Genomic DNA, 25794 nt, shown 5'->3' on the forward strand with positions numbered 1-25794 from the left:
AGATATCCATAATATTAACCTTAGAACTAAGTCCAAACTCATGGTACCACGATTTCGTTTAACTAAGGTAAACGACTCTTTTATGGGGAAATGTATACGTTTTTACAATAAGATTCCGGAGTATATATTAAGATTACATTTCCTAAGTTTAAAACTTACATGAATAGTATTGTAATTGAAAAGTCATATTATAAAATTTTAAAGAAGAGTATAGATTCAAAGTGTATTCTATAGAATTTAAGTTTACTTGGAAAGAGCAATCCCTAGAGTTTCTTGCTCGTTCTTCTCGGGGAGGTCAACGTAGTGCACGAGCAGTACCTTAAAAAATGACGTTTTCAAGTGTAAAAATTTTACCTGGATTATATGATTATTTCTGGATTTATTATTATAGACTGACTTTGAGTGAAATGTATCACTAAATGATCTTTTTTTAGTTTATTGTGTCTAAAATAAATCTAATATAGTGCAAATACAGTAAAATGTTTTTGTTTCAGAAAATGTACAAATACCAGCAAGTTGCAAGAAAACACAAGCCTCCAACTAAAAAGTGAACAAAACGGTAGCAATAAAAGCAAAATATTGTGACGGAAATAATAGTAACTAAACTGTGTTGTTTTGTAAATAAAAGTTATAATATCTATTTCTATAAGCATATAAAAATATAACAAAAAACATTAGGAGACTAAAAAAGAAATTATGTTATAATATCTATTTCTATAAGCATATTTAATACATTTAACAAAATTACAATATAACAAAAAACATTAGGAGACTAAAAAAGAAATTATGTTATAATATCTATTTCTATAAGCATATTTAATACATTTAGCAAAACTACAATTTATCAAAAAACATTAGGAGACTAAAAAGAAATTATCGAAAATAAAGTTAAACGTCCTTGATTTATCGAGTTTTTAAAACTTTATTGAAATAGGAAATGAAACTATTTCTTTGGGATCTAATTCGCGTCACGGAAATTCATGATTCGCATATATTTGTTTTTTTTTTTTTTTTCAAACCAACCAACGTTTCAACTTTCAATCGTGCCCAATGTTAATGTATGGCCGTGACCATGAGACCTGGGCAAGCTCGACACCTGCGCTCGAAACGTTGGTTTGTTACACGACTTAGATTTTGAAAAATAGTTTAATTTCATCCTTGACTTAATTTTTTTTAAATAAGTTTTAAATGCTATGCTCAAACTACAAAACCATAATCCTCAAACTTAACGTTTTTATATTTAGGGGCGCCTTCAAATTATCTAATTTGAAGGCGCAAAGAAGCGCTACAGTGGCGCCACTGTATCACCGCTGCCGCGCCACTACTAAGTTTAAAGGTTACATTGGGCACGCGAAGTAGGTATGTCAGCTATGACCTCATGTTTTTGGTCAAATATTACGATTAGTGATGTTCACTTTATGCAACACAGTTCCCGATTCTGATCGATTTAGGAAACTAAGGGATAATTCTTAAAACCTTAGAAAAAGTTTCAAAAATATTCCTTAAAGTTTGTTGTTATTTATTTTTAGTTTTCCGGAGTAACTTTTGTTCCAAAACACGGACTTAATTATCGTATTCTGGTTTTTTTTTTACTTTACACTTGCGGCATCTATTTAGATATAAATGTCTGTGTTCCCCACAGAAGAAAAAAATGTTCCCAGCATATTATCCTATAGGTTTATTACCAGCAAACATAGCCATTATTTGTGTTAGTCCACGTAATATGTACAGACTTTTTGTTAAAAGTAATCACATAATGTAAATAAAGACTTGGCAAATAAATTTAGATATTGACCTTGACCCTGAAATATGTCACTGTACTTCGCATTAGGTACCTACTTATAATTTGGCAATTATAAAAAAAATAATTTCCACTCCTCATGTTCTAAAAGTACGTTAACATAGACTTACGTAGCGGGATTAAAATGAATCATTTCATTTCTAGGGAGCAAAAATACCAAGTTTTTTAATTTACATCTAGTGCCCTAGACAAACTCCAACAGCAAGTGCTTGCTCAAGTTTTCGCAAAAAGGTAAAGGGGAAATAATATAATTACACCTAAAACAACACTTCAAAATAATCACAAATTCAATAAAAAAAAGTGCTTGTGTGTGGAAATGTACGAAATCATTACGAAAACGTTACGTTCTAAGACTATGCTGTGTAGTGCGTTTGTTTATGGACCATTTTATAAATCGTCGTAGCGTTTTGATGCGTTTGTTGTATTTGTGTTGTTTCTCATTAGAAATCTGCGCACAAAAGCGTATCTTGCACACTAGCGTGGAAAAGGGTTTTGAAATTCCAACTTGACTATGGACTATGGTACACCTAACATTTTCTGTCGATAAAAAAAATATGACACGCGATTTGTCGTACATCACTAATTAGTAGGTAATATAAATCCGTTACTATATTTTATTCTTGTTATTGTTGGCATTAAATTGACCACGGTAACTAATTGTGTTTATTAAATTATTTTAATTCGTCGAAGAACTGAAATAATTTCAATAATCACTCAATCACACAAAATAAAAGTACAAGCAAGAATAAATATTGATGAGGTGTAAATTCAGAACGCATCCGAAGATTAACTTTTTCTTTTAATTATAAAAACTGATGTTATACAAACATGAATTGGGATTTTTTATTCCATTTGTTACCACTGGCAACTACTAGGATATTTTAAATTCCATTTGTCGCCATTGGCAACAACAGATATTTTTTCCCATTTGTCACCACTTGGCAACATATGGGGCTTTTTCCCCCATCTCTCGCCAGTGGAAATCACTACTGGCAACAACTGAGATTTTTTTATCCCGTTTGTCACCACCAACATATGGGATTTTTTTTCTATTTGTCGCCAGTGGGAACAAAGCCAGTGGTGACTATAGGGAATAAACGACTCAGGTTAGTTCTACAAACAGGAAGTGAAAAGGATAACGATTAATAAAAGAATGAATCCAATATTCTTTAATGCTTCATATATTCTTTAATAATATTATTTCATAAAGTTTGAATTGAAGAAATTGTTTAATTCTAGCCATCTAGTATATAACCAGAAATAGAGACGAAATAAGGCCCATATATTCCTAGTAACACATTAGCGATACAGATCTTATAAATATCAACTCTCGTTTGCACTGAAATATAGACAGGCCAACTACCGACATGTGTGTACGTCTCCGTATATTCCAAAAAATATTCTGTATTTATTGTAATAAAGATAATATCTTTAACAATGCCGTGCTGTTCTATTCAGTGGTGTGGGAAAAACAGTAAAACATCTAATTACAAAACAAACGAAATCACATTTCATCGGTAATGAAATATGTAATTTTGCAATTTTCGTCCATTTTAGCAAACCTCAAGTTAACTGGTCGATTTGAAGTGAAACAGTTGACGACACCCGTCATTTGTTTCGAACTCGGGCTAGCCAATCGGAGCGCAGTTATCACAGTAATGATATAGCATAATAGTTTTCAAGCAATTAAATGACATTTCGTCTCTATTTCTGGTTATATACTCGATTATTCATTCTAGCGTACACTTAGGATCTTAAGGCCCAGCTACACGATCCAGCTTTTTTTCCGCAAGTTTACATCAAGGCGAAGCTCGACTGTGTAGACGGGCCATTGCATTAATATTTAAGAATATCACATTATATTAAAATATTCTGACTAAACAATTCATAAACTTCAACAATTACCTCATATTTTAAACATTGCAACATTTATTGTTTTTTTCTTTTATTTTTTTAAATATTCAGTCTCTTAACAAGTAAGTCCACGTATCATAGTATAATTAATTACCTATACTTCGTTTCAATCCATTTTGAACAAAAAGTAAACAAACAAGTCGCTGGCTACCGACCATAGACTGTTTAGTGATGGCCAGTTGTAACACCAACTACAAATCGATTAATTAACTGAATGAATCGATTTGTTCAATTGAGTCATATTAGCGGTTTTCCTTACATAACCTATATAAACATATTTAAAATTTCAATTTAAATCTTCCTTCAAATCCTTACACTTAGATACTCGTTCGATAGCGATTGAAATGTTCGATTTAATAATCGATTACTAAACTTTAATTGATTGAACCGAATGTTTTTTTTTCGAACAACACTATGCAACCATAGGCAAGTCATAGAAGTATAGATGAATAATAACCTCACTTTTGGACTACCTTTTTTCAAATACGATTTTACGATGCTATTCATATGAATATTGTTAGAAAAAGTGATGATATATCAAGTCGAAATCTTCGAAATATACGTGAAAGTGTTACTTATTCGATTTATTAAGTGATTGCTTTAGAATTTTAACTAAATAGGTTTGTTTACTATGTTCAAAATGGATTGGAACAGACTTTATATTGACAGAGCGCGACGCGGCAACAATTCTTTATAAAATAAACAGCGATCGAATTAATATACAAAAAAAACGCGTCGCACTCGGTGCCAAATTCATAAGTTCATAACACTCTCCTCAGTGACTGTCGTATCTGATCATTTTGTCGTAACTTATTATAGTAAATACGATCTTACCAAGCGTTCAAAAACGGACATTCTCTAGTAATCGTCAAATATCTACTTTTTTCACATATGATGCATGTACACTAGGTCGACAGGTAGTATTTGCTTGCCCATCGAAGGCGGTAACCTACTCAGTGTAAACACAGATGGCTCATTTACAATAGGTCGACGGATCACCATCGCTTGCCCGCCGAAAGCGGCAACCTACTCAGTGTAAACACTAATGGCGTATTTACACTAGGTCGATAGGTCACCTTCGCTTGCCACCGAAGACGACCGTAGTTCGCTGCTGAAATCGACCTTGTCGACTAGATGTAGTCCCTGTCGAGCGATACATTTGTTGAACGTTTCGAAAGATAGCGACGCGATTTCGACAGCGCATCGACTGCGCCTTCTTCATCGACCGAATCCACCTGCCGAAGATGCCGCAGTCGACTCGGGTATAAACAGTTAGTCGACTGCACTCACTTCGGCAAGGCGAAGTAGTCGATCCTGTGCAAATACGCCTTGAATTGCATTAATATAATTACTTTAACACGAGTTACAGCTGCTGTAAAATACGTTGATTCTGAAAATTCTGTCTAATACTAGCTACAATAATGTCAGGAGAGTGACGATACAACTCATCAAATGCGTAATTAAATTAAATATACAATTACAAAACACTGTAGTAGTCAATTATGTATGTATGATATTTCGATCTTAAAAATCTTAATCTTTTTTCTTTTTGTACGTCAAGTGACGAACTATTCGTGGACGAGGCAAACCACGCGTCAATCTAAAACAGTTGCAGTGTCACAGGAAACCTTAAATCGCGAAGATCTGACGAGCACTGCCACAACGCCCGTCACCCTGAGACATAAAGTTGACAAGTCCCATGTGCCTATAATTTCACCAGCATCCTTACCCTTCAGAACTGGAACGCAGTAATGCTCATATTACTGCTTTAGGTAAGTTGTCAATATTGAACGTCTTTGAATTGATTACTGGACATGTATGTGTTAAATAGCCGTTAAACTTACTAAATGATTCTTTACAACTTTATTATTTTTAATTATAGTAACAAAACTTACAATCACCTTTCCGTGTTCTTATTGTATTTCAGTATGTAATTTTTAAACGCTTCACGTAACATTACACAATTCTCGGATTTGTAGTAATGATACGTTAGTGGGGTGTACGTAAGGAGCCTCCCCGGCACGACGTACCATAGGCGGTGGAGGCTATTTTAGTATAAGAAGTAAACTTGGCACAGCTTATATCAATTTACATTTTTCATTCATTCCATCCATCATGTCGGTGGATGATTAATTTTTAGGTTAGTGATAATTTTGTAATTATTTGGACAGACATTGGTCAAAAGTGAAATTTATTTATAAGATTGAATCAGTGTAGATAACAATAACTGTTATTTTGTGCACTATTCTACTGTTGAAGTACGATTCTGCCATGGCGCGTGAATTGTTAGTTTTGTAACTATAACTTCTGGGTGAAATTGGTTGCGCGCAATTGTTGGACTTGCCCCGAATGTGAACAATACAATGGATTCACAAAGAATGGCGACTACAATTATTCTCAGTACAATTTTTGTTTCATAAATGCTTCGGCAATATATATTTCTTTACAATACCTCAACATATCTCCTCAACTTATGTAGTACATTTTTCGGTCATACTTCCTTGATTTCTAAAAGACATATGTTAGCTAATGCCATTGCAGCGTTCTGTCGCACCAAAGGATTACCATCTTTGATGAGTTGTAATAGACGTGTTCGCGCGCTACGAGTTATATCCGGATCGAGATCTGTTTCCTCTGGATGCTTGTCTTTAATGCGGTGAAGCTCCGAATAGAGTATACCTGAAAATTAGAGTTCAAATAAAGCTCAATTTACAATGCAATTTCAAATTCGAGAATTCTCGCAAGTGCGCTGTTGTTTGTTGTTGTTGTTAATGTTTTATTTTTTATTATATTTATGAAAATGTTTTGTTGGTCTAGATAGAGTATATACAGGCTTGGATATTGTAATATTAAAGGTATGCTCAAGGCACTGGTTCGAATCCCGCCGAATACATCGAGTTCTTAGGTTTTCGCGATTGTTACACATAGGAAATGAAACTATTTTTCCGGATTTAAATCGCGTATATTTGTTTTTTCAAACAAACCGACGTTTTGGGCCCTTTACATTCAATATTCGACATAACTGATTAAAGACTGTACCACCTCAGTCAACCGTGACCATGGGACCTGCAAAGGGCCCGAAACGTCGGTTTGTTTGAAAAAACAAATATACGCGATTTAAATCCGAAAAATAGTTTCATTTCCTATAACTAAAATATATTTAATTAATAAATAACAAATGATCAATGTCAATGACAGAACTTAAAACATATCAATTTTGAGTTAGGCCGAAACGTCTGAAAAACAGTTACGCTCTATTTTTTTTTTAAATAATAGTGTTGTAACCAATTAATCGCCGAATTTCACCGGGTCAATTCAATTTCACGTAAAAAACATTGACTTATTTAAATATTAAAACAAAAATTAAAAAGAGCGCAGTACTCCGAACCCAAAAGGCAAATTAACATTATATTTTCTTTTTTGCAAATTTTATTACTATATTGAAGATATACTACACATGTTTTTCGTTCATCTTCCGATGGAAGTGAATAAAGATTTAAACTATGAAATATTTTTGTTTTGCTTCAGAATTTTGCTGTTTACAGGTGTAAATTCCTACTTATTATTTATATTAAACTCTATGTTGCTGAAATAAATGTCCATTGTTCTATGAACAACTGAAAACCAATGATCCGAAAAATAATCTAAGCGATCACTCGATCGATCGATTTTTCGTGAGAATCGATTAAGATGGTTATCGATATGTTTAGTTACATCCCTATTTACGTAGCGATGACAAGTGTGAAAAGATGCCTCTTATTCTGTGACGACTACAGTCTTCATTGCGTGTTTTAAGAGCTTTTTTAAGATTGAAAGATTTCCGATTACTCACCTAACAACAAAGGTGGGTGCGGTTTCATCTCATCCCGGGCACAATGTAAATAATTAACCGCAGTTTGCAGACACTTAACCACGCTTCCAGGCATCTCGTCAGCCAACTGCCTGATCAGAGCTGATAGGAAATCGTCCAGGTACAAACGACCCTCGTCCAAGAGATGTGTTTGGACTAGGTCGTTGGATTTCTTCACGTTGAAGGTTTTGAAGACTTGTTTTAGTGTGAATTTACTTGCCTGTAAAAAGGTTTGTGTTATTAATTTGAACCTGTGTTGATACGAGACAATGACAAATGTTCTTGATGATTTCTGTGGTGCACGTTACGATATACAGCACTATAACTATACTCGGTCTCTTTTGAAGACGGAGTAATTTTTTTTAACGCACACACATAGCCCTGCACTAGGGAAACTGAATCACGGGTGCCATGAACACATACATAGACATCCAGAAATTACACCCAAACTCATGAGAGAAATAAATGATATAAATATTTCTCCCGACCGGAGGATCGAACCCGGGATCTCGGCGTGGCAGACCGGCAACAGAGGCAGTTCAGAAAATTCCAATTCACTGCGCATAAATGTTGCTTACAAGCAGCTAGTGATTGCAGTCGACATTCTATCGACTATCGACTGAATTTTGGTTACGATTATGCAATAAATAGGCGAATTCGTTTCCTTCATATGAATCATCATTGGTCCAACTGCTGGGCACGGATTCATTTGAATTGCACTGCATTTAGAACTATGTCTATTAAAAATACAAAGAAGACACTATACTATATTTAAAAGTTTCTCATTTTTTATTCAATATATAATAATAACGCATATACTCAACATAGCCCCGCACTAGGGAAACCCAGTGTCGCGATTGCCATGGACACACACATAGACAAATACAAATTACACCCAAACTCACGAGAGAAATAAATGTAGGCCATACAAATATTTCTCCCGGCCCGGGAATCCAACCTGGGCCCTCTGCGTGGCAGTCCGGCATGGTAACCGTTCGGTCACGGAGGCAGTCAAGTGTATGTCGTAACTATGTGCGTTAAAAATATAACGAGGAGACATGATTTAAAGTTTTCATTTTAATTCAATGTAGAGAATCAAATCCGTCTGTTCATATCATTGACTTACAATTATATGGACGTCGGGTCCGCGCTAAAAAGTGTCCGCACTTGTAAGGCGCTAAAATCGTATACAGAGCGCGACACTCCGCTTTAGTCTTCATTTGTTCAACCGACAGCGCGATACTGCGATGACATTACAATTTAAATTTCGAATAGGTTGACTTGGGACATTTTTTTCGTGGTTTTGGTATTAGACCCGTCGTCCATTTATTTGTAAGTCAATGGTTCATATGGAAATTCATACGAATAAAAATTATTTCGATACTAAAGGCCATCTGTCAAAATAAGAATAAAGAAGGCAATAACGCAATTAGTAATCATTAGATAGTCGTAACATTATTCAGAATTCAGGCATTTTTGGCAAAATTTCACCTTCTTTCACAATCTATCGATAAAACTGTCGACAACGACTACATGGCTATTTAAAAATTTGTGAAAACGGGCAACCCTGCAAATGTCATTTCACTTCATCTTCAAAAAAGACAGACTATATTTAAGTAAAATAAATCTTTGCAGCCGGTCCCAGAAGATGGAGGATTTTCACAAGCGCGTTAAAGACGACTCATAGTTTACTGTAATATAGTAGTTGTATCGAGTTTTAAGGTTTTTACAATAGTCACACATTTTTGGATCTAAATCGCGTATTTTTTTCAAACAAACCAACACTTCCCATGGTCACAGCTGATGGCGTGAGAGTGAGCATGAAACTTGTAAAAGGTATTCATTTCCTAATAGGTAGCTGGATTACAGGAATAGTACCGGTGATAGGTAACAGCAGTGGTTTTTTAGTCAGAACAAATTAAAAGTGAATGGTCTTTTTGACCTTTATTGGTTATTCGTCATTCGTAAGTATACAATACAATAGCATACAAAAATTCTTTATTGTACACGAAAAAAGGAAACAAATACAATACAAATTTAAATAAATATTAGTATATTAATATATAAGATTAGTATATAATACTATTGTAGGGACAAATGGGAAGTGTACGTGACAAGCGTTTTATTACAGCTTCGGGCAGAACTTGAAATTATAATAGTTCTATAGCGTTCGCAACAATCCTTTAAGACGTGTTTAAACTCGTGTAATCAGACAACATCGAGTAAATGTGTTCATAATTTTTATTTAAAAAAAAGACTACGAACGACTGCGAACTTTGCTTATATGTATGTACATACAAACTAAAAACTTAAGAATCGGTCAGCGGAAAGTGTGCGAAACCGGTTTCATCCCCTAGTTTGGCGCCCTTAGAGGTGGAATATTTAGTTCAAATTTAAATGGGGCTGAGGTACCCTCTTTACAACAAAAAAAGAATCATCAAAACGGTTCACAAATAATGGAACATATACACAAAAAATTGAGAACCTCCCCCCTTTTTTGAAGTCGATTAAAACAGACGATTGAGTTTATGGTCACACAGAATTGAGTCAACGTGTAAGCAACAGACGATCGGCAGCGCATTTCTTTTCGATCGGCAACGTGGAATTAAAAAAACTGGAATTGAAATTAGGCATACACCAGGTGCCTACCAATTTGCTCGATTTTAACCCTGATATTTATCAATCGCTAACAGACGACAGTAACGATCGATAAAAATCGATTGTATCTAGAAGCATCTTATAGTTTGGTTGATGTATATACTAGAGCATAGTTTCTCAAAGTGGTCTCTACCGCACCCCAGTGTGCGCTGAAGAGTCCTAGGGGTGCAGAAATTGGCAGACGTTGATGCTTCTAGAGGGTGCTACCGCATTTGAAAAACAAAACCTAAATTATCTATATAAACTACACCACAAATACGTATTTTCTTTCCTCATGATTTGTTTGTGTTAAGTTAATGTAAAAAATACGTGTTTTCTATTATTGGGGACCTATATACTAAAGAAACAGAGAACAACACCCAGAATCTCGACTAGTGTGCGCGTTTAAAAAAAGCTCCGTTTATGACTCCTGTTAACTATTACTTACCCTAACAACAGCCGGGTTATTATCACAAAGGTGCAACAAGAAACATGGCAACGATCCGACGGCTTGTTCCACCAAAGCTTCCGACTTCACTTTCAAGGCGACAATACCAAATAATCGTATAGAATTCTCCCTCAATTGACTGCATTCCGTGTTCATATAGGGACGTATCTTTTGAGATATTGCGACTAGTTCTCGGTCGAATTCTTTGTCAATTTTATCGAGTTCTGTTAGAAGACGAATCAGGCCTTGAATGGCTGCGAGTGGGACGTTGTCTGTTGGTGACCTGAAATAAGTAAATTATTGTTGTGAACATATTCAATGCTGGCTTGCTATGCTTTAATTCTGGTCAGTTAATGGATGACGACTTCTAGTTCTTATATGATATCAAGTGACGGGACGAACAAGTCGTACCCCTGGTGGTGAGCGACACACCTGTCCATAACGGTTGCAGTGCCACTGAGTGCTGTAAATCACAAGGATCTGAGATAACTTGACAAATCCCATATACCTGTAATTTCACCAGCACTCTTACCCATCACATTACTCTTGACGGCAGAAATTGGTAAGGGGGCAGAACTTCCCTGAACGAAACTTTCACAAGGAGCATTACTGCTACCAAGGAGCTCTACTGTGTACGTGTTTTCGGAAATAGACTGGGAGGCATTCTGCGACTTCTATTCGCGTTTGACTATGCCCTAAACGAATAAAATTGTAATTGAGACGAAGTCGTTGTTGAAATTTAAAAACCGCTTGCAAGTAATTATTTATTCTGCAGTCGCCGCCAACAACGAATTATTTCTGACCGCCGCCAATTCGCAGCTGCACAGGAGTTAAAGGTGTCGCTAATGTTTTTCCAAAATTATATTTGTCGGTTTTATGGGTAAACTCTTTAGAACGGAAGGAACAAAGTCCACTGCCTCCTTTTAATAACTGAGCCCCATTAAATCTACAATTATTGCATCTACTACCTTTTGGAATTTGACAAGTCTCAACCTAATCAGGACCCCGATTCAGAACCTTTCGATATTTTAACCGAATCTTTCGATTATATAAGTTAGTCGGTAAAATTTATAAGAAAAATGAAAATCCTTTTATATACATTATTAAGACTTTAAAGACCTAAAATATTTAAGAAATGCATTAATCTTGCATTAAAATAAATGAATAAAATTGAACAAAATCCAGACTTTATTTAAAATAATAAGATATTTCCACATTACACTCTTTCTTTGTAAACAATAGGACGTTCGGTAACTTCATTCGATAACTGTGTTCTGAATAGCGTTTGTAGCCTTTGCCGGTCGAGAAGTTCGAGGAATCGTACGAGTGTGACGTCAATTCGGTTCGGTTTCGAATACGACAGTTTGACGTTCGATTCGGGTGTTGTGCATAAAAGTGAAAGGAAATCGGCGACTACTGAGTTATCGTAAGGTTCTTGATCGACCCCCCAGTCTGGCCAAGGGGTGAGGTACTCACTGAGCGGCGTGGGCGTCGATGCCTTGGCTGAGCGCGTGGAGGGCCCTGGGCAGCACGTGCGCGCGCAGGTCTCCGCGCAGCGCCACCACGTGCGCCGCGCCGCGCACGCACACGGCGCGCACTCGGGGACTCTCGTCCTTCCAGCCCGTGTTCAGCGTCGCGAGGACCGTCTCGATGAGAACCGAGTTGTCGTTGCATCTGTTAAACAAGTCGCTCCTCAACATCAAGTATGTTACTTGTGTAAATTGTAGGCAATCGAATTTCCTAATCATTGTGATAACCTAAATGAATAATCCACCTAAGGCATGGCGTGACGGTCCGCGCATGGAAGGTACCGGGTCAGTAAAGCTGAACCGCGGAGTTTCTGAGGCGCTTTGGACGAGTCTATTACACAATACTGGTACTAATATACCGCCCTGGAGAACTCCAAGACTGTTAATAAGGTCTATCGTGTAAGAAGGTACTCCAGAAAATTTAACGCAATCTGCGAGTAAACTCCATAATTAGACCTATCTCGATTTCATAATTTCAAACAAAAGTAACAGATGCCGTGAGCAACAGTGTCAATAGCCTTCGACAAATTGAAATATGCTTACCTATAGTTAAGTAAATCCGACAGTAAAGCATGAGCAGCACATCTCTGTGGCGGCAAAGGACTCCGGGCGTACGCAGCTACGCGAGCTACCAGTTTAGCCAATTGAGGTCCACAGTCACGGCATAAGGCACCACTTAGAATTGGAGCGAGTTCTAAAAGAGTTGTTGAACTGTCTCCATGTTCTATGCTTAGACAGAGGGAACAGGCTTCTTTTACCTAGAATGTATATTTTGGTATCATTGCAACAACGTTCAACGAACAGTCACATTCAGTAGTGGGTTGTGATAGATTAGATAAAAATTTTAAAATAGGAAATGAAACTATTTTTCCGGATTTAAATCCCAATCACGGTTGACCATGGGACCTGTAAAAGGCCCGAAACGTCGTCGGTTTGTTTGAAAAAAACAAATATACGCGATTTAAATCCGGAAAAATAGTTTCATTTCCAATGTGTAACAATCGCGAAAACCCAAGAACTCGATACATTTTAAAAATTAAATAAACTGAAAAAAAACGATAAATGCCAAATATTATTCTAAACACACGAGATATATTCTTCGTACCTTCTGACAATCAGCTCTTTCCAAAAACGAATTGAAAGTGTTAATAGTAATCTTCGCAGGTGACAATCTAATAGCATCCCTATTGGGTATGAATCCAATTCTCTCCTGTCCTTTATTCTGTGGTATGACATACGCTGGTGGTTCTGCATCTATGTAGCAAGCCAGTGTCGTATAAAGAACCGCAAAGAGATCCGCAAACTTTGTAACGCAGGTAGTACGCATTGATTCTTCTTGTAGCATTTCTCCTAAGGCACTTATTAGCTGGAAACAGATTGGACCTCATTATCTAACTTGAAATAAAAATAGTGAATAATTTGTGTGTATATAGGTGTTTGTGAGAACTCAAGATATTCACTGTTTTATAGGAAATATTACGATCAATAAACTAATACGAATTTGGAAACCAAGCAAACGAGTTATGAGTTTAAATTAGTCAATCACTTTAAAATTATTGTAAGTAAGTTTTTATTGAATGTCAGGATGTTTCACCACTTTTAAAATTATTTCTAAGCAAATTAATAGCGTACAACATAATATTTGCTTTATTTTCAGTAGTCAAGGTTAAAAATTAAAGCTCACTGTTAACGGCTGGAGAGCAGCAATGTGATTCACAGTAATATGATAAGGATCCTCGTAGAGCTCTATTGACGTCATGAGACGCAGGAAATTGTCCACAATTGCTGAAGACAGGCCTTCATCTTTAGCCAGATTACGCCAACATGTCACTACACACCTGTAAACATGTATAAATAAGAAATACTCCATCGAATAACATTTTACATAACAGAAAAACTTCACTTACGGTTTCAAAGGAATTCTCTGTGCTAGCAACACAGCTGTTACAGCATTGGAATGGTGTCTAGTCAAAGACAATAAAGGCTTCACTAATTTCACCGATTCTTCTCCAACTACGTCCATCGTTGACAATATTACTTCTACGATCCTCTCTATACTCTGGAAAAGATCCTGCCCTTTCTTAATAAAAAAAGCATCCAAAACTGAACTGATGCCAATACTGCTATACTCTTGACCGTCGTATCCCTCAAGTAGGCTCTCTATGAATTGCATATTGTGTAGATGTGGAATTTTTGAAGAAATCGTGTCACACAAATTCATGCAGTAGTCAGCAATCATACTCAAGTCATTTGTCAGAATATTATTTTGAAGGTTCGTCAGATTGGCCATGCATTCATCGTCTGGTTCAATCGTATGACCTTCGTACAAATCTTGAATATTGATTATAAGTTTAATGCAGTCTATAGTAGACAGTCTCACTGCAAAATTCGTATCAGCAATTCCAGGAACTATTATACCAAGCAAATATCCCATCTGACCAAATTTACTCGGAGTTTCGTAGTTTAATTTAACATTTTTGATATAAGTATCGAATATAACTTGCAGAATCATTGCAGATGCGGTTCTAATCTCGTCGTTTTCATGACGAATCCATTCGTGCATTAAGCCGATCAAATCGTCAATTGTGCTCAAACACGTTGATTGAATAATGAGTTCTCTGATCAAATGATGTAACAATGTCAAGCTGTCATTTAATGTTTTGGCTAATAGGTCATTTCGATCGCCATTGCCTTCGATTTCGTATTTCCTTTTAAATGAAGATAATTCTCCAAAAATGCTGTTGAATAGTACTCTTAATATGGTGTTTCTTTCTTCGGGCAATATGCCTTTTTGTAGCTTTGTCAATGATTTTGACGCTTTCACGATTATTGGGTACAATTCAACGTTACGTTTTTCCAGATTGTTATTGTATATCTGTTCCAAAACTGCATTTAGAAGTTGCCATCGATTTCTCAAAGCAACATTGTGATGTGCCGCAGGGAACAAGGCATTGCCGATTTCATATAAAGTTGTAATGCTTGCTTTACACAAATCGAAGCTAGGGCAAGACTTTAAAATGTCATACAAAATCGAGGTAACGTTGTCACCCAGTCTAGCCAGAACATGAACGTCTAAACATTCTGATGCTACTTTTCCATAACATGTAATTATCGTGTATTTCACGACACTAAGCTCTAGATCATTTCTGGAACTTCTTGAAGATAGAAAATTAAGAATTTTACTTCCCCTCTTAGATTCGTTTTCTTTATAAAGACTATCAAGTTCGTTCATTACAAATTCCCCGTGTTGCCTTGAAGCGATTCCGACAGCATTGCTTACGAAATCAGTGCTCTCCATTGGAATGGACTTTAAAGCAAGAAGAATTATCTTCAGGACTTTTTCAACTACTGCAGCGTTGGACATGTGACAAGACAGTACCGCCAGATATTGCAATGAAACCCCTTTTATTATTGGCGGTTGTTTCTTAGATAGAATCTGCTGCGACAATATAGACGCTATAGTCTCCACCCATTTGTTACTATTCACTTGCTCAATCGCAGCTACAAGTAAATCAAGTAGCATGCCATGCCACTGTTCCCTTGTTTCAACTTTGTCTACGAACTTTAATAGTCTTTGCATTTCGACAGTCCAAGAATTTTTTAGATTCTTATGGACATCTTCAGAGAATTCTTCGAGGAATACAAGCAAATTTTTGTTTCTCTCAACTTGCTCGGGATCTGCAATGTATGTAATGCATCGAACGAATACAAAGTCTGCTGAATATTTAGATTCTGTTGCTTTATCGATCTGTTCATCAGAAACAATATCTGAATTGTTCTGCAGCAGAGAAGTAAGACAATAACTGACTGTCGACATTGAAGGAGTAAACTCTTCTATTGTCAAGGCTGACAGCAACAAATTTCTCAATTGAGTTCGGACGCTTGTAACCGTGTTGCACATAAGAATTAGAGAACTTCTGCAAGTGTCATGCAAGTCTGAAATTTCCGTTTTGGAAGCATTTGCCGATCCTTCATAACCACAATGTTTAATAATGAAATCTACCATTGCAAAGTCTTCTACTGTGGTTATGCAGTTTCTGTAGACCAGTCCTACAATCGCTTTAACAAGTAGCTTCTTCATTTTCAATCCCTGTTCCATAGCTATCATCACTTTTAGTACCACAATGAATTTTGTCGCATATTTATCTATAAAAACCTGCGAAGAAGTGGTCAAATGTGTCAACACTATAACTGCCTTCATCCTTTCCTTCTCTTGGTTACTTTTACACTGATGAAGCAAATTTTCTATGGTTTGGTCAGAGAATTGTCCTGCCATATGATCGAAGCATCTGAGAACTTCAAAGTGGTTCTTTATTGTATGTGGTTGATCGTAATCAGGATCTATTAGAATCAGATTGAATAGAATATGGTTTAGTGAGTTAATTACGCTGTCATTCAGGGTCAGTTTAGGGTTAAGCGGCGATGGTGACAGCAAATATGAGATACATTGGCTGACGTAGTAAGAATTGATCGTCGGTTTGCGATACATTGATAGCAATGAAGTCACAAATTTGTTGACAGTTTCATTAAATTGTCTTTCTGATATAAGTCGGGTGATTGGACCAAGGGCTTCGAGTACTGATTCCGATACTTTAGGTTCGTGCGAAAGTAACCACTGGTTGTACAGCACATCAAAAATTATAGAAAATTCCGTAACAAAATTGTCTTTTATGGATGTTATATTGTCGTTTTCGACATTATCGCCTATTTGCTCGGAAACGGCGACAGCAAAATGGCCGAATGCTGCAAAAGAAAATATTGACCTATGATTTATAGAAACAGGAAATTATTTCCGCATGATTGTGGAAACAATATGAAACAATTTATACATTGATAATAATACGTTAAGATTCAGCGTCTGCCCCACACAGAATAGAGGTATCCTGCAACCAATTTCAAATTTTGTCTCCAATTTCAGTCGGCCATAGAACCTACGTGCTCTCAAACAGGGAAATATTTTGCTTGCTTTCAAACTATTAAATATTTTGTGTTACATTATAATTACCGTAAGCAAACGCCTGCTTTACACCATCCTGCTTAACAAGGGGAAGCAAGGGCAGCATTTTGCTAAGGATCTCCTTAATGTGCGGCACAACGCCGTGTGTGTTGACAGCAGCTAAAGTGCCTAAAGTATGAGTTATCGTATAATGTGGCAATGTCGCTGGAGACAGCTGGTCGATGAGGGAGCGGAGCACCTGAGGAAAGTATTTGTAATTTAATAGAACATACCTATTTTAATTAAAAGTAATTACAAGCAATGTGTTTAAAGCTGTATAACATATGCAAAGCAATATTTACTAAGACTTGTCAAAATGGAATCGTACTGTATGGTTAACGTGACCATACGTCCCGCTTTGAGCGGGACAGTCCCACTTTTAAGCTTCGCGTCTCTCTGTCCCCAAAATATTTTAAAATGTTCGGCTATGACTAAACAGCCTTTTACGTAGTTGTGGAACGTATTTAAAAACTATACCTGCCAAATTAATGCATTGTTCGTTCGAAAATTATAGATTACACAAGATTAGTTCTTATTTTTAGCTTGAATTCGTATTGAAATGCTAGTGCTATTACAATTTTTACAATAATATGCACACAATATGTGCTCTATTGACATATCTCGTCCAAATACATTATGTTGTAAAGTGTATTTGTCAAATAATACTATTGTCTGCATAAAGAATAGATTTATTTTTAAAACCAAGGACAAGCCAATATAAATAAGAATAACAATTTACATATGCAGGATGAAACATAAAGTTAAATCACATTTCAGCTGGTGAGAATACACTGTGGTGGGGACACTGTGGTTTTAATAAGCACGTGTGATGTGGTCCACGATTGAACGAACACCTATCCGCAAACGTCGAAAGTGTTAAAAACGACTAAATGTTTTGTAATTTTTTTCTGTTCTGAAACTTATTTTATTCATTGTTGTATTTCGACGGTATATTGTGTTTGTTTATATTATTCTTATATTATTTTATTTTAAATTAATTAATTATTGGTCATATTACGAAATAAATGCTCTATTCTGTTCAATCTCAAGCTAAGTAAATTCATGGCAGAGACTGTAGTTTCTGCCATGAATCGGATGAGACGTCTGCATTTCCTAAGACAGTGTTGGGCAAAGACGGCCCGTGGGCCATATCCGGCATATGAGGCCCGCTACGAAAGGCTCTAATACCCGTCGACATCCTATCTAAAGTAGGAGTGTATGGCCCTCGGAGATACTCTAAAATTATTTTAAATTTACTTCATAGGTAATTTATATCTTTATTATAAGAAATTATTATGTAAGTACATAGATACTATCTGCGTAATGTGATTTATTCCACTTATGGAAAGTCGGAAATGTTGGTCACAGATGCCTAAATGAGATGCACTCTCGTGGACCCCCGTAATACCTAATGCATCCTCTATTTTATTTTTTCACTGATATGGATCCGTTGCAGGTTTTTTTTAGTGATGCCAAGGTACAGGACGAACATGTCGTGCGCATGGTATATCACAGTTGCATTACCACTCAGAGCCTTAAATCACTAAGATCCGAGGGGCACTGCCAAGGCGCCCATCACCCTGAGACAAATTGACAAGTCCTATGTGCCTTAATTTCACCAGCACCTTCACCCTTCAAAACCGGAACGCAGTATTGTGAGCATTACTGCTTGGGGGCAGGTATAGGTAAGGTGGCAGTACCTCCTTACATTCCTACAAACGTTTTCACAAGGACTCTACTGTTACTAAACTGTACACTGTTGGAGTGGACCTCTAGGGGTAGATATACACACACCAATTTGGGAATTAAATTATACTGATGAAGGACTGCACATTCCACGAAATGTCACCTTAATAATAATAAAATTTAAATTTTTTGTAGCAAAAAAGTTTGGATTGATCATTTTTTTACTGTTGATCTATTATCGATCTAGAAAATAAACAATATCAACTGGTTTTTGAACAACCAGATTGCTGTTAATCAGTATGGCAAATATATACGTATTGATATTTTATATAATCATGAATGTCTGTTCAAAGTATGACCTCATTTTGTGCAACATCTGCCTATTTGTTTCCACTGATTTGTAGTTTTTGTTCATATTTATGTACAATTTACATAATAACAGACTTTAGTTCAGTTGATTATTCACAGAACCATGTTTTCTTATAAGTAAAATGTACTAGAAATCGTTTGTCGGTACATGGTTATTGCGCTTACGGCAGGGTGCCAGCAAAGTCCATTTTACAATGAACAGAAGATGGCAAATCACCTTCACAAACATTGAACGTATTTAAAGACAATCGCTTCGTTTTTTTACCCCTGTGCAACCATTTTATATCCTATTTAGACAGATATTTATAGGTTTATATTACTAAAGATTTTTGCAGGATGATAGATTAGTAGGATGATAATTTTTATTCTCAGTTTAGCTATCTTGGAATAGTTGTTTTGGGAAATTAAATACGATACATGGTGTTAGAAAATAAAAATTACTTTGTTTATTATGCAATGCAATAAAAAAAGAAATAAGGAAATTAATAACAAAACGAACAAGCCAAATCGGTCTATGACATGGCCACAGACGTCTACACAGTACATACTCCTTTGCTGATATTCTACCATAGCCCAAGAACCCACCAAAAACTTACCAAACACACATCTATATACACCTGAACAAAAACAAGCGACATTGAATGTTACTAATACTAATAATTCAAATGGGGAAATCATACACCTAAGTCGAATCTAAGTACACTCATTCCACTCAAATCGAATGATTACCGATCCATTTGGTCAGGTGAACGAGTCGAACGATTATTATGTCTTCGAAACTCCCTGAAACTCCACCATCACCATGTCCATGTCAAAATATCCCTGTCCTCGTCACATTTATAGTATTTACTAAACATCAGAGAGGGCTAGGTGATCATAAGTATCGAGTATGTGCTCTATGGAATAGTAATGAATGATCATTCAGATCATTCGAATACGAAAATTAGTAGTTTACTAATTTGTCATTCGATGACAGGATTAGTAACTACTAACGAACCAAATATCGAAATCATTTATGAAAGGCATCAATGACACGAAAAATATATCCCAAGCTGTTCAGTACTCCGAAAGGCCATATCCATGGAATCTGAGACCATGTAAATTTTGATTATAGGTTAAATAATTTCTTAGAATTTAGATCCTTCCACTTTTATAAATTTTATACCATGTTTAGAAAATAAAAAAAGACCTTTAATAGAACTATATAGAAAAGGAGGAATACCTTGACGTATTTTATTTTCGTGTTTCTTAAAAAAATATTTTCAAATTCTCATTTATAATATACTCAAATTTTATCTGATACTCTTTGTCTCTACACTTGCCTTTCTATCAGGCACTTCCCAATTCAACGCCAGATTTGATTATGTTTTCTGTGCTAGTTACATTATAAGTTTTGGCAGTCTAATTTTTTAAATTCAATGCAAATTTATACTACATCATCAACATTGTTAACCTTTAATAAACAAGGAAGCGGAAACTAGACAAGCTAGTGGAACCGATCTTTGGTGGCAGGGCTGTGAGTTTTTCCGCAGAAGTTAAATATTTAGGGGTAACCCTAGATCAAACCCTAAGGTGAAACTGTCATATAGCTAACACGGTTAACAAGGCCAAGATGGCCTTAGGTATCTATAGTCGTATAGCAGGACAGCGTTCGGGTCTTAAACCAAAGATGACTCTCTGGTTATACAAGGCAATTGTAAGGTCAATAGTAACATATGCGTCTGTTGTTTGAGTGGCAAAGTCAGTCTAACAACCACTATTGTCACTTTGGGCAGTCTACTGCGTGTCGCGTTCCTGCTAACAACGGGAGCCATGTTCACTACCTGGAGCGGCCCTAAATGCATTGCTGACTCTGACTCCCCTACATGTATTCATACAGAAGGAGGCCTGTAACAGCGTGTATACGCTCTCCACCAGGTTAAGGACTAGATGGCTTTCCCAGGCATTGAGATCGGCCCACGACTCAATTCTGGAACATCCTGTTCTGGGAATTACTTCTGATGTCATGCTCCCCAAGCAAAACTTCAAGAAACTCTACCAGGTAGAATTTCTAACCAGGGAAGACTGGGAAACTAACAGCCTCATCTGGAAGGACTTAGCCTTAGCCTTCTTTGGTGCAAGATGGCACCCAACATAGGCTGTGGTATACACGGCGTGAGACCCAGACTCAGCTACAAGCTGAGCATGTGACGTCACACCTCTATCTTTCAGGCCGAAATATACGCCATAATTGCTTGTGCGGATCTAAACCTGAAAAGAGGCTATGTTAGCAATTATATTTATATATTCATATAAACTCAGATAGTCAAACCGCTCTGAATGCACTAACCTCAGTCACCCAAACTTCGAGGATTGTAGAGAACTGCATAACTATACTGTATTTTCTCGGGGAAAGGAAAAATGATGTCTGCGTTGGGTTCCTGGTCACTGACATCGAGGGTAATGAAGCAGCGGGTGAACGGCAAAGCTCACTTTGCTGAACGAGAGCTCCCATGTCTCCTGACACGTGTGGCTGCAGACTAAGGGTCTTGAGCATTCAAAAGCCCTGATAGCTGCCTTCAGTGCCAAACGCTGTAGAGAAGCTCTGTCACTGGACAGGAATGGCGTCAGAATTCTGACTAGAGCCTTAACAAGACATTGTGGCTTGAATAAGCACATGTCAAATACTGGACAGAGAGAAAACAGAGAATGTAGATTCTGCGACGAGGCGGATGAAACTCCTGTGCATCTCCTCACCCAGTGCTGCCCTCTGATGGGCGTGAGAAGTTCCATACTGGGTAGGCACAGGCCACACCTAGAGGACATAAAGACTATCGGAGCCAGGAAAGTCCTTCAGTTCCTTAATGCTGTGTAATGGTCTTGGCTCCGAGCTGTGATTAGTGGTGATCACAATGGATCATTTATGGTCGCAGTGATGAGGGGCCTCATAGGCCCCTAATGAAGCCACCCTACTAATAAGGAACCTTTCATAAACTCCATTGCTGAATACAGGTCTCAGGCGAGAATTTAGGCTACTTGTGTGTTGAAGACTTAACCTGTTTCCCAAAGATTGTGAAACTTCTTCTACATGCAGGCTTACGACAGGTAATGCTATTACTCTTTAAAAATTTATGGTTACTTTTAGTAAAAATTATATGTTATGCACTTAATTTTATTGACATTTTGTGCTCATATCTAGTAGCACACATTCTCCACTAATCATAATGTAAGCGAAGTAGATTTCCACTAAACATAATTTAAAAACGCCATATACAGCAAGTGTTGAACAATAATTTAACTGCGTTTTTTTAAGGGAGTCATTGAAAATAAATCTTTTATGTCAATGCAATAAGAATGAAAAAGATGTTGTGTTGTTGCGTCGTTTCTCCCTGAGAACTTTGTAAGTAAACTGATAAAAACAATGGAATTTTTCCTACTCACCAGGTCCAAAAGCTCATGTCCTATGGCCACCAGCACTGCAGAAGCCCCCATCTGTATCGCAGGTTCATAACCAGGATTCTCTGTCATTGCTCTGAGCATAGCAGAGACTAACTCTGTAGCTGTTTGAGACTGTAGTTTCTTGACTTGATTTAAGCATGTTTGCTCAAGAACTCTGGAAAAATATGGTAATACAATTACAGTATGTTGCAGGTTGACAATTCGCCTTTCAGATCCTAAAAGTTCAAATCCTTAAATCTTTTATTTCTTAGTGATACACAGGGTATAAAGGGGTTCCATTTTCATCATTTTGCAGCAAACAAACACAAACCATGAAGTACCAGAGTAAAAAAAGTATGTTTATATATGGTCCCTTTGGATCGTTTTTGGATGAATGGTAGATTACATACATCTCAGTGAATGAGCGGAAATGGCGGGTTCTTATGTAGTTTTGTGGGTTTTTGTATTACAGTTTTTATAGAAATGAATGTTTAGTTTAGGTATTGTTATGCCAAATTCGCAGTAATAATTGAGTATCAAAATCTCGATCAATTAATAGAATTATCAATTGTATTGATTTAGCTACAATATCTTTAAAAAAAGAAAAGAATGTTTACTTATTGAATTGTGCAATGAGTGCTTGTTAAAAGTTTATTACTGTTACTTGTTAATATGGCGCCACCAAAATCTAGAGTATGGACATATTTTATATCTCCTAAAAAAGTATCAATATAAGTAATTGATACTTCTGAAGTACTCATATGATTAGTATCGCATGACAAATTGATTACTACTCATTTGAGTATGTATTGATACTTTGGTGGTATCAGGACACCCCTCACTATACCCATGCAGGCCAACTAGCCACAACAAAATGGTGGAACTAGAATCAACTAAGCACTTTAATTTTCTGCAAGATAGAATAGGATGAAATTTAACAACCTGTTGATAATAGGACGCATTAATGCAAATTGAAACGAATAATAGTGTTATTAATACCTACACAGGCCAATTCCATGAGTTTAATAATAAATAGGAAACAAAAACATATTGGTAAATTTACATTGTACAATAAGGACAGCATTATTAATTACAATCCATATAGTAAGTAAATATTTAGATAACATTACCTACGTATGTTGAAACAATAAAATGAGATATTATAACAAAATTTGCTGTTTTGTGTAAATTTCATAGATTATAAAGAAAGATAAATGTTGCAATGATTATAATGTAAATCATCGGAAAATAATCTTGTCACTCTAACGATAAACACAAATCACTTACTTCACGACGTTTCCCAACTGCGTAGAGCTTACTTTTGTCGTGTTTTTATAAAACTCACAGAATATGTCTATTACTTCATTGGGATACGAATTCGCTACTTTCGACAACGATTTGATCACCACATTGTTCACGGAGTTATCACTATCCCCTACAGCGCTTATTAGCACAGTTACAGTTTCTGAAAGTAAATACAAATTGAAAAGAAAACCCCGTCGTCTTCGAAGCAATGCAGATGGCGCACTTCTAACTTGGATTTTATATTGTTACACACCTTTTAGAGCGTCAGCTTTCGCAGCAGACATTTTAAAGCTTGTTTCCGGCAATGCGGTGAGATTACATATGAATATTCACAAATATTCCGTATTTCTGTCTCCCAAAGATAAGACCCTGATGAGACATCAAAACAATATGACTGACAGACAGACAACTTGACTTTTCAAATAACAGTAAGTGACGTTTATACACATTGATGTTGCCAGTTTTTCTTATAAAAATGCTACTTACAATAAGTAGTAGCATTTTCGTTAAGACGATGACTAGGCACTGGAATCCATTTGTAACTGATATTGGGTAAACGCACCGGAGTTAAACAAGGCTTAATTCAGGGGCCGAATGCTCAATAATGGAACACAAGGATTTAAGAGATAATGTAAGATGTTATTATACAGGGTTGTTTTTCAAACAAATGGGAAACAATATAAATGAGCATAAGGCAAGACAACAATAGAGAAACTATATATCATCGAGTATATAACCAGAAATAGAGACGAAATGTCACTTAATTTGTTTGAAAACTATTCTGCCATATCATTACTGTGACAACTACGCTCCGATTGGCTAGCCCAAGTTCGAAACAACTAACGGGTGTCGTCAATTGGAGTCGTCAACTGTTTCACTTCAAATCGACCAGTTAACTTGAGTTTTGCTATAATGGACGATAATTGCAAAATTACATATTTAATATTTAATTACCGATGAAATGTGATTCAGTTTGTTTTGTAATTAGAAGTTTTGCTGTTTTTCCCACGCCACCGAATAGAACAGCACGGCATTGTTAAAGGTATTATCTTTATTACAATAAATACAGAATATTTTTTGGAATATACGGAGACGTACACACAGGTTAGTAGTTGGCCTGTCTATATTTCAGTACAAACGACAGTTGATATTTATAAGAGCTGTATCGCTAATGTGTTACCAGGAGTATATGGGCCTTATTTTGTATCTATTTCTGGTTATATACTAGATGGCTAGAATTAAACATTTTCTTCAATCGAAACTTTATGAAATAATATTATTACTTTAGGTGTATATATATAATTATTTATAATATATAATATAATTATTATATATATATATAGTAATTTCACAACAAAAACTACAGCACTGTTGAATATTGTTGTTTGAAATTGTGTGTATGCAAATAATTATTGCGACACCTAACGATATTTAAACAAAATGTGCTTCTAATTCTTTGTTCAATAACAATATTGAATCACTTCACAAATCACAAAATCACTTAAGTTACAAACATTAAAAGATTTTCTGACAGAAAGAGAGGTTTCACTTATATATAAATGAGAAAGATATACACATAGTCATAAGCACGATAGGCTTTAGCTTATGCTTACTTCAGAGTTCAATTTGAATCTGAAATGTTGACGTTGTGTTGACGATACTTACGCGCACATTCTGAAGTTAAATATGTTTATTTTTAAAACGCTTTGAAAATTGCAGGACTTACGGGGTTAAAGTATAAAATATGACATTCTAAAATATTTGGTTTTTTAAAATGAAATGAAGTTTTTATTTCTAGAATAAAATTTAGATCACAAACTTTTTGCAAACGAAATGTTAAAC

The 25794-nt window shown here is 36.1% G+C and overlaps 2 protein-coding genes across 2 annotated transcripts in view; one reads left to right on the plus strand and one right to left on the minus strand.

Annotated features, from left to right (window-relative positions):
* The window catches only part of LOC113232925 (nose resistant to fluoxetine protein 6-like), a 28525-nt gene extending 27909 nt beyond the window's left edge, over positions 1–616 (plus strand). The window contains exon 14 of the mRNA XM_026467834.1: positions 495–616. Coding sequence (XP_026323619.1) covers positions 495–585 — 91 coding nt within the window. The 3' untranslated portion in view covers positions 586–616. The remainder of the gene's footprint in view (positions 1–494) is intronic.
* Positions 617–5716: 5100 nt separating this feature from the next.
* On the minus strand, positions 5717–24259 carry LOC113235455 (maestro heat-like repeat-containing protein family member 1). Its single transcript, XM_026471147.1, has 12 exons — positions 24206–24259; positions 23935–24112; positions 22651–22822; positions 17185–17374; positions 14087–16922; positions 13864–14017; positions 13285–13545; positions 12723–12937; positions 12127–12324; positions 10651–10933; positions 7548–7785; positions 5717–6394 (listed from the first exon to the last, which is right to left on the minus strand). The coding sequence occupies exons 1-12, from the start codon at positions 24234–24236 to the stop codon at positions 6207–6209; spliced, it is 4944 nt and encodes a 1647-aa protein (XP_026326932.1). The 5' UTR covers positions 24237–24259; the 3' UTR covers positions 5717–6206.
* Between the last annotated feature and the right edge of the window lie 1535 nt (positions 24260–25794).

This window comes from Hyposmocoma kahamanoa, unplaced genomic scaffold, assembly GCF_003589595.1.
Source record: "Hyposmocoma kahamanoa isolate Upper Pololo Valley unplaced genomic scaffold, ASM358959v1 102, whole genome shotgun sequence".
NCBI classification, from domain to species: Eukaryota; Metazoa; Arthropoda; class Insecta; order Lepidoptera; family Cosmopterigidae; genus Hyposmocoma; species Hyposmocoma kahamanoa.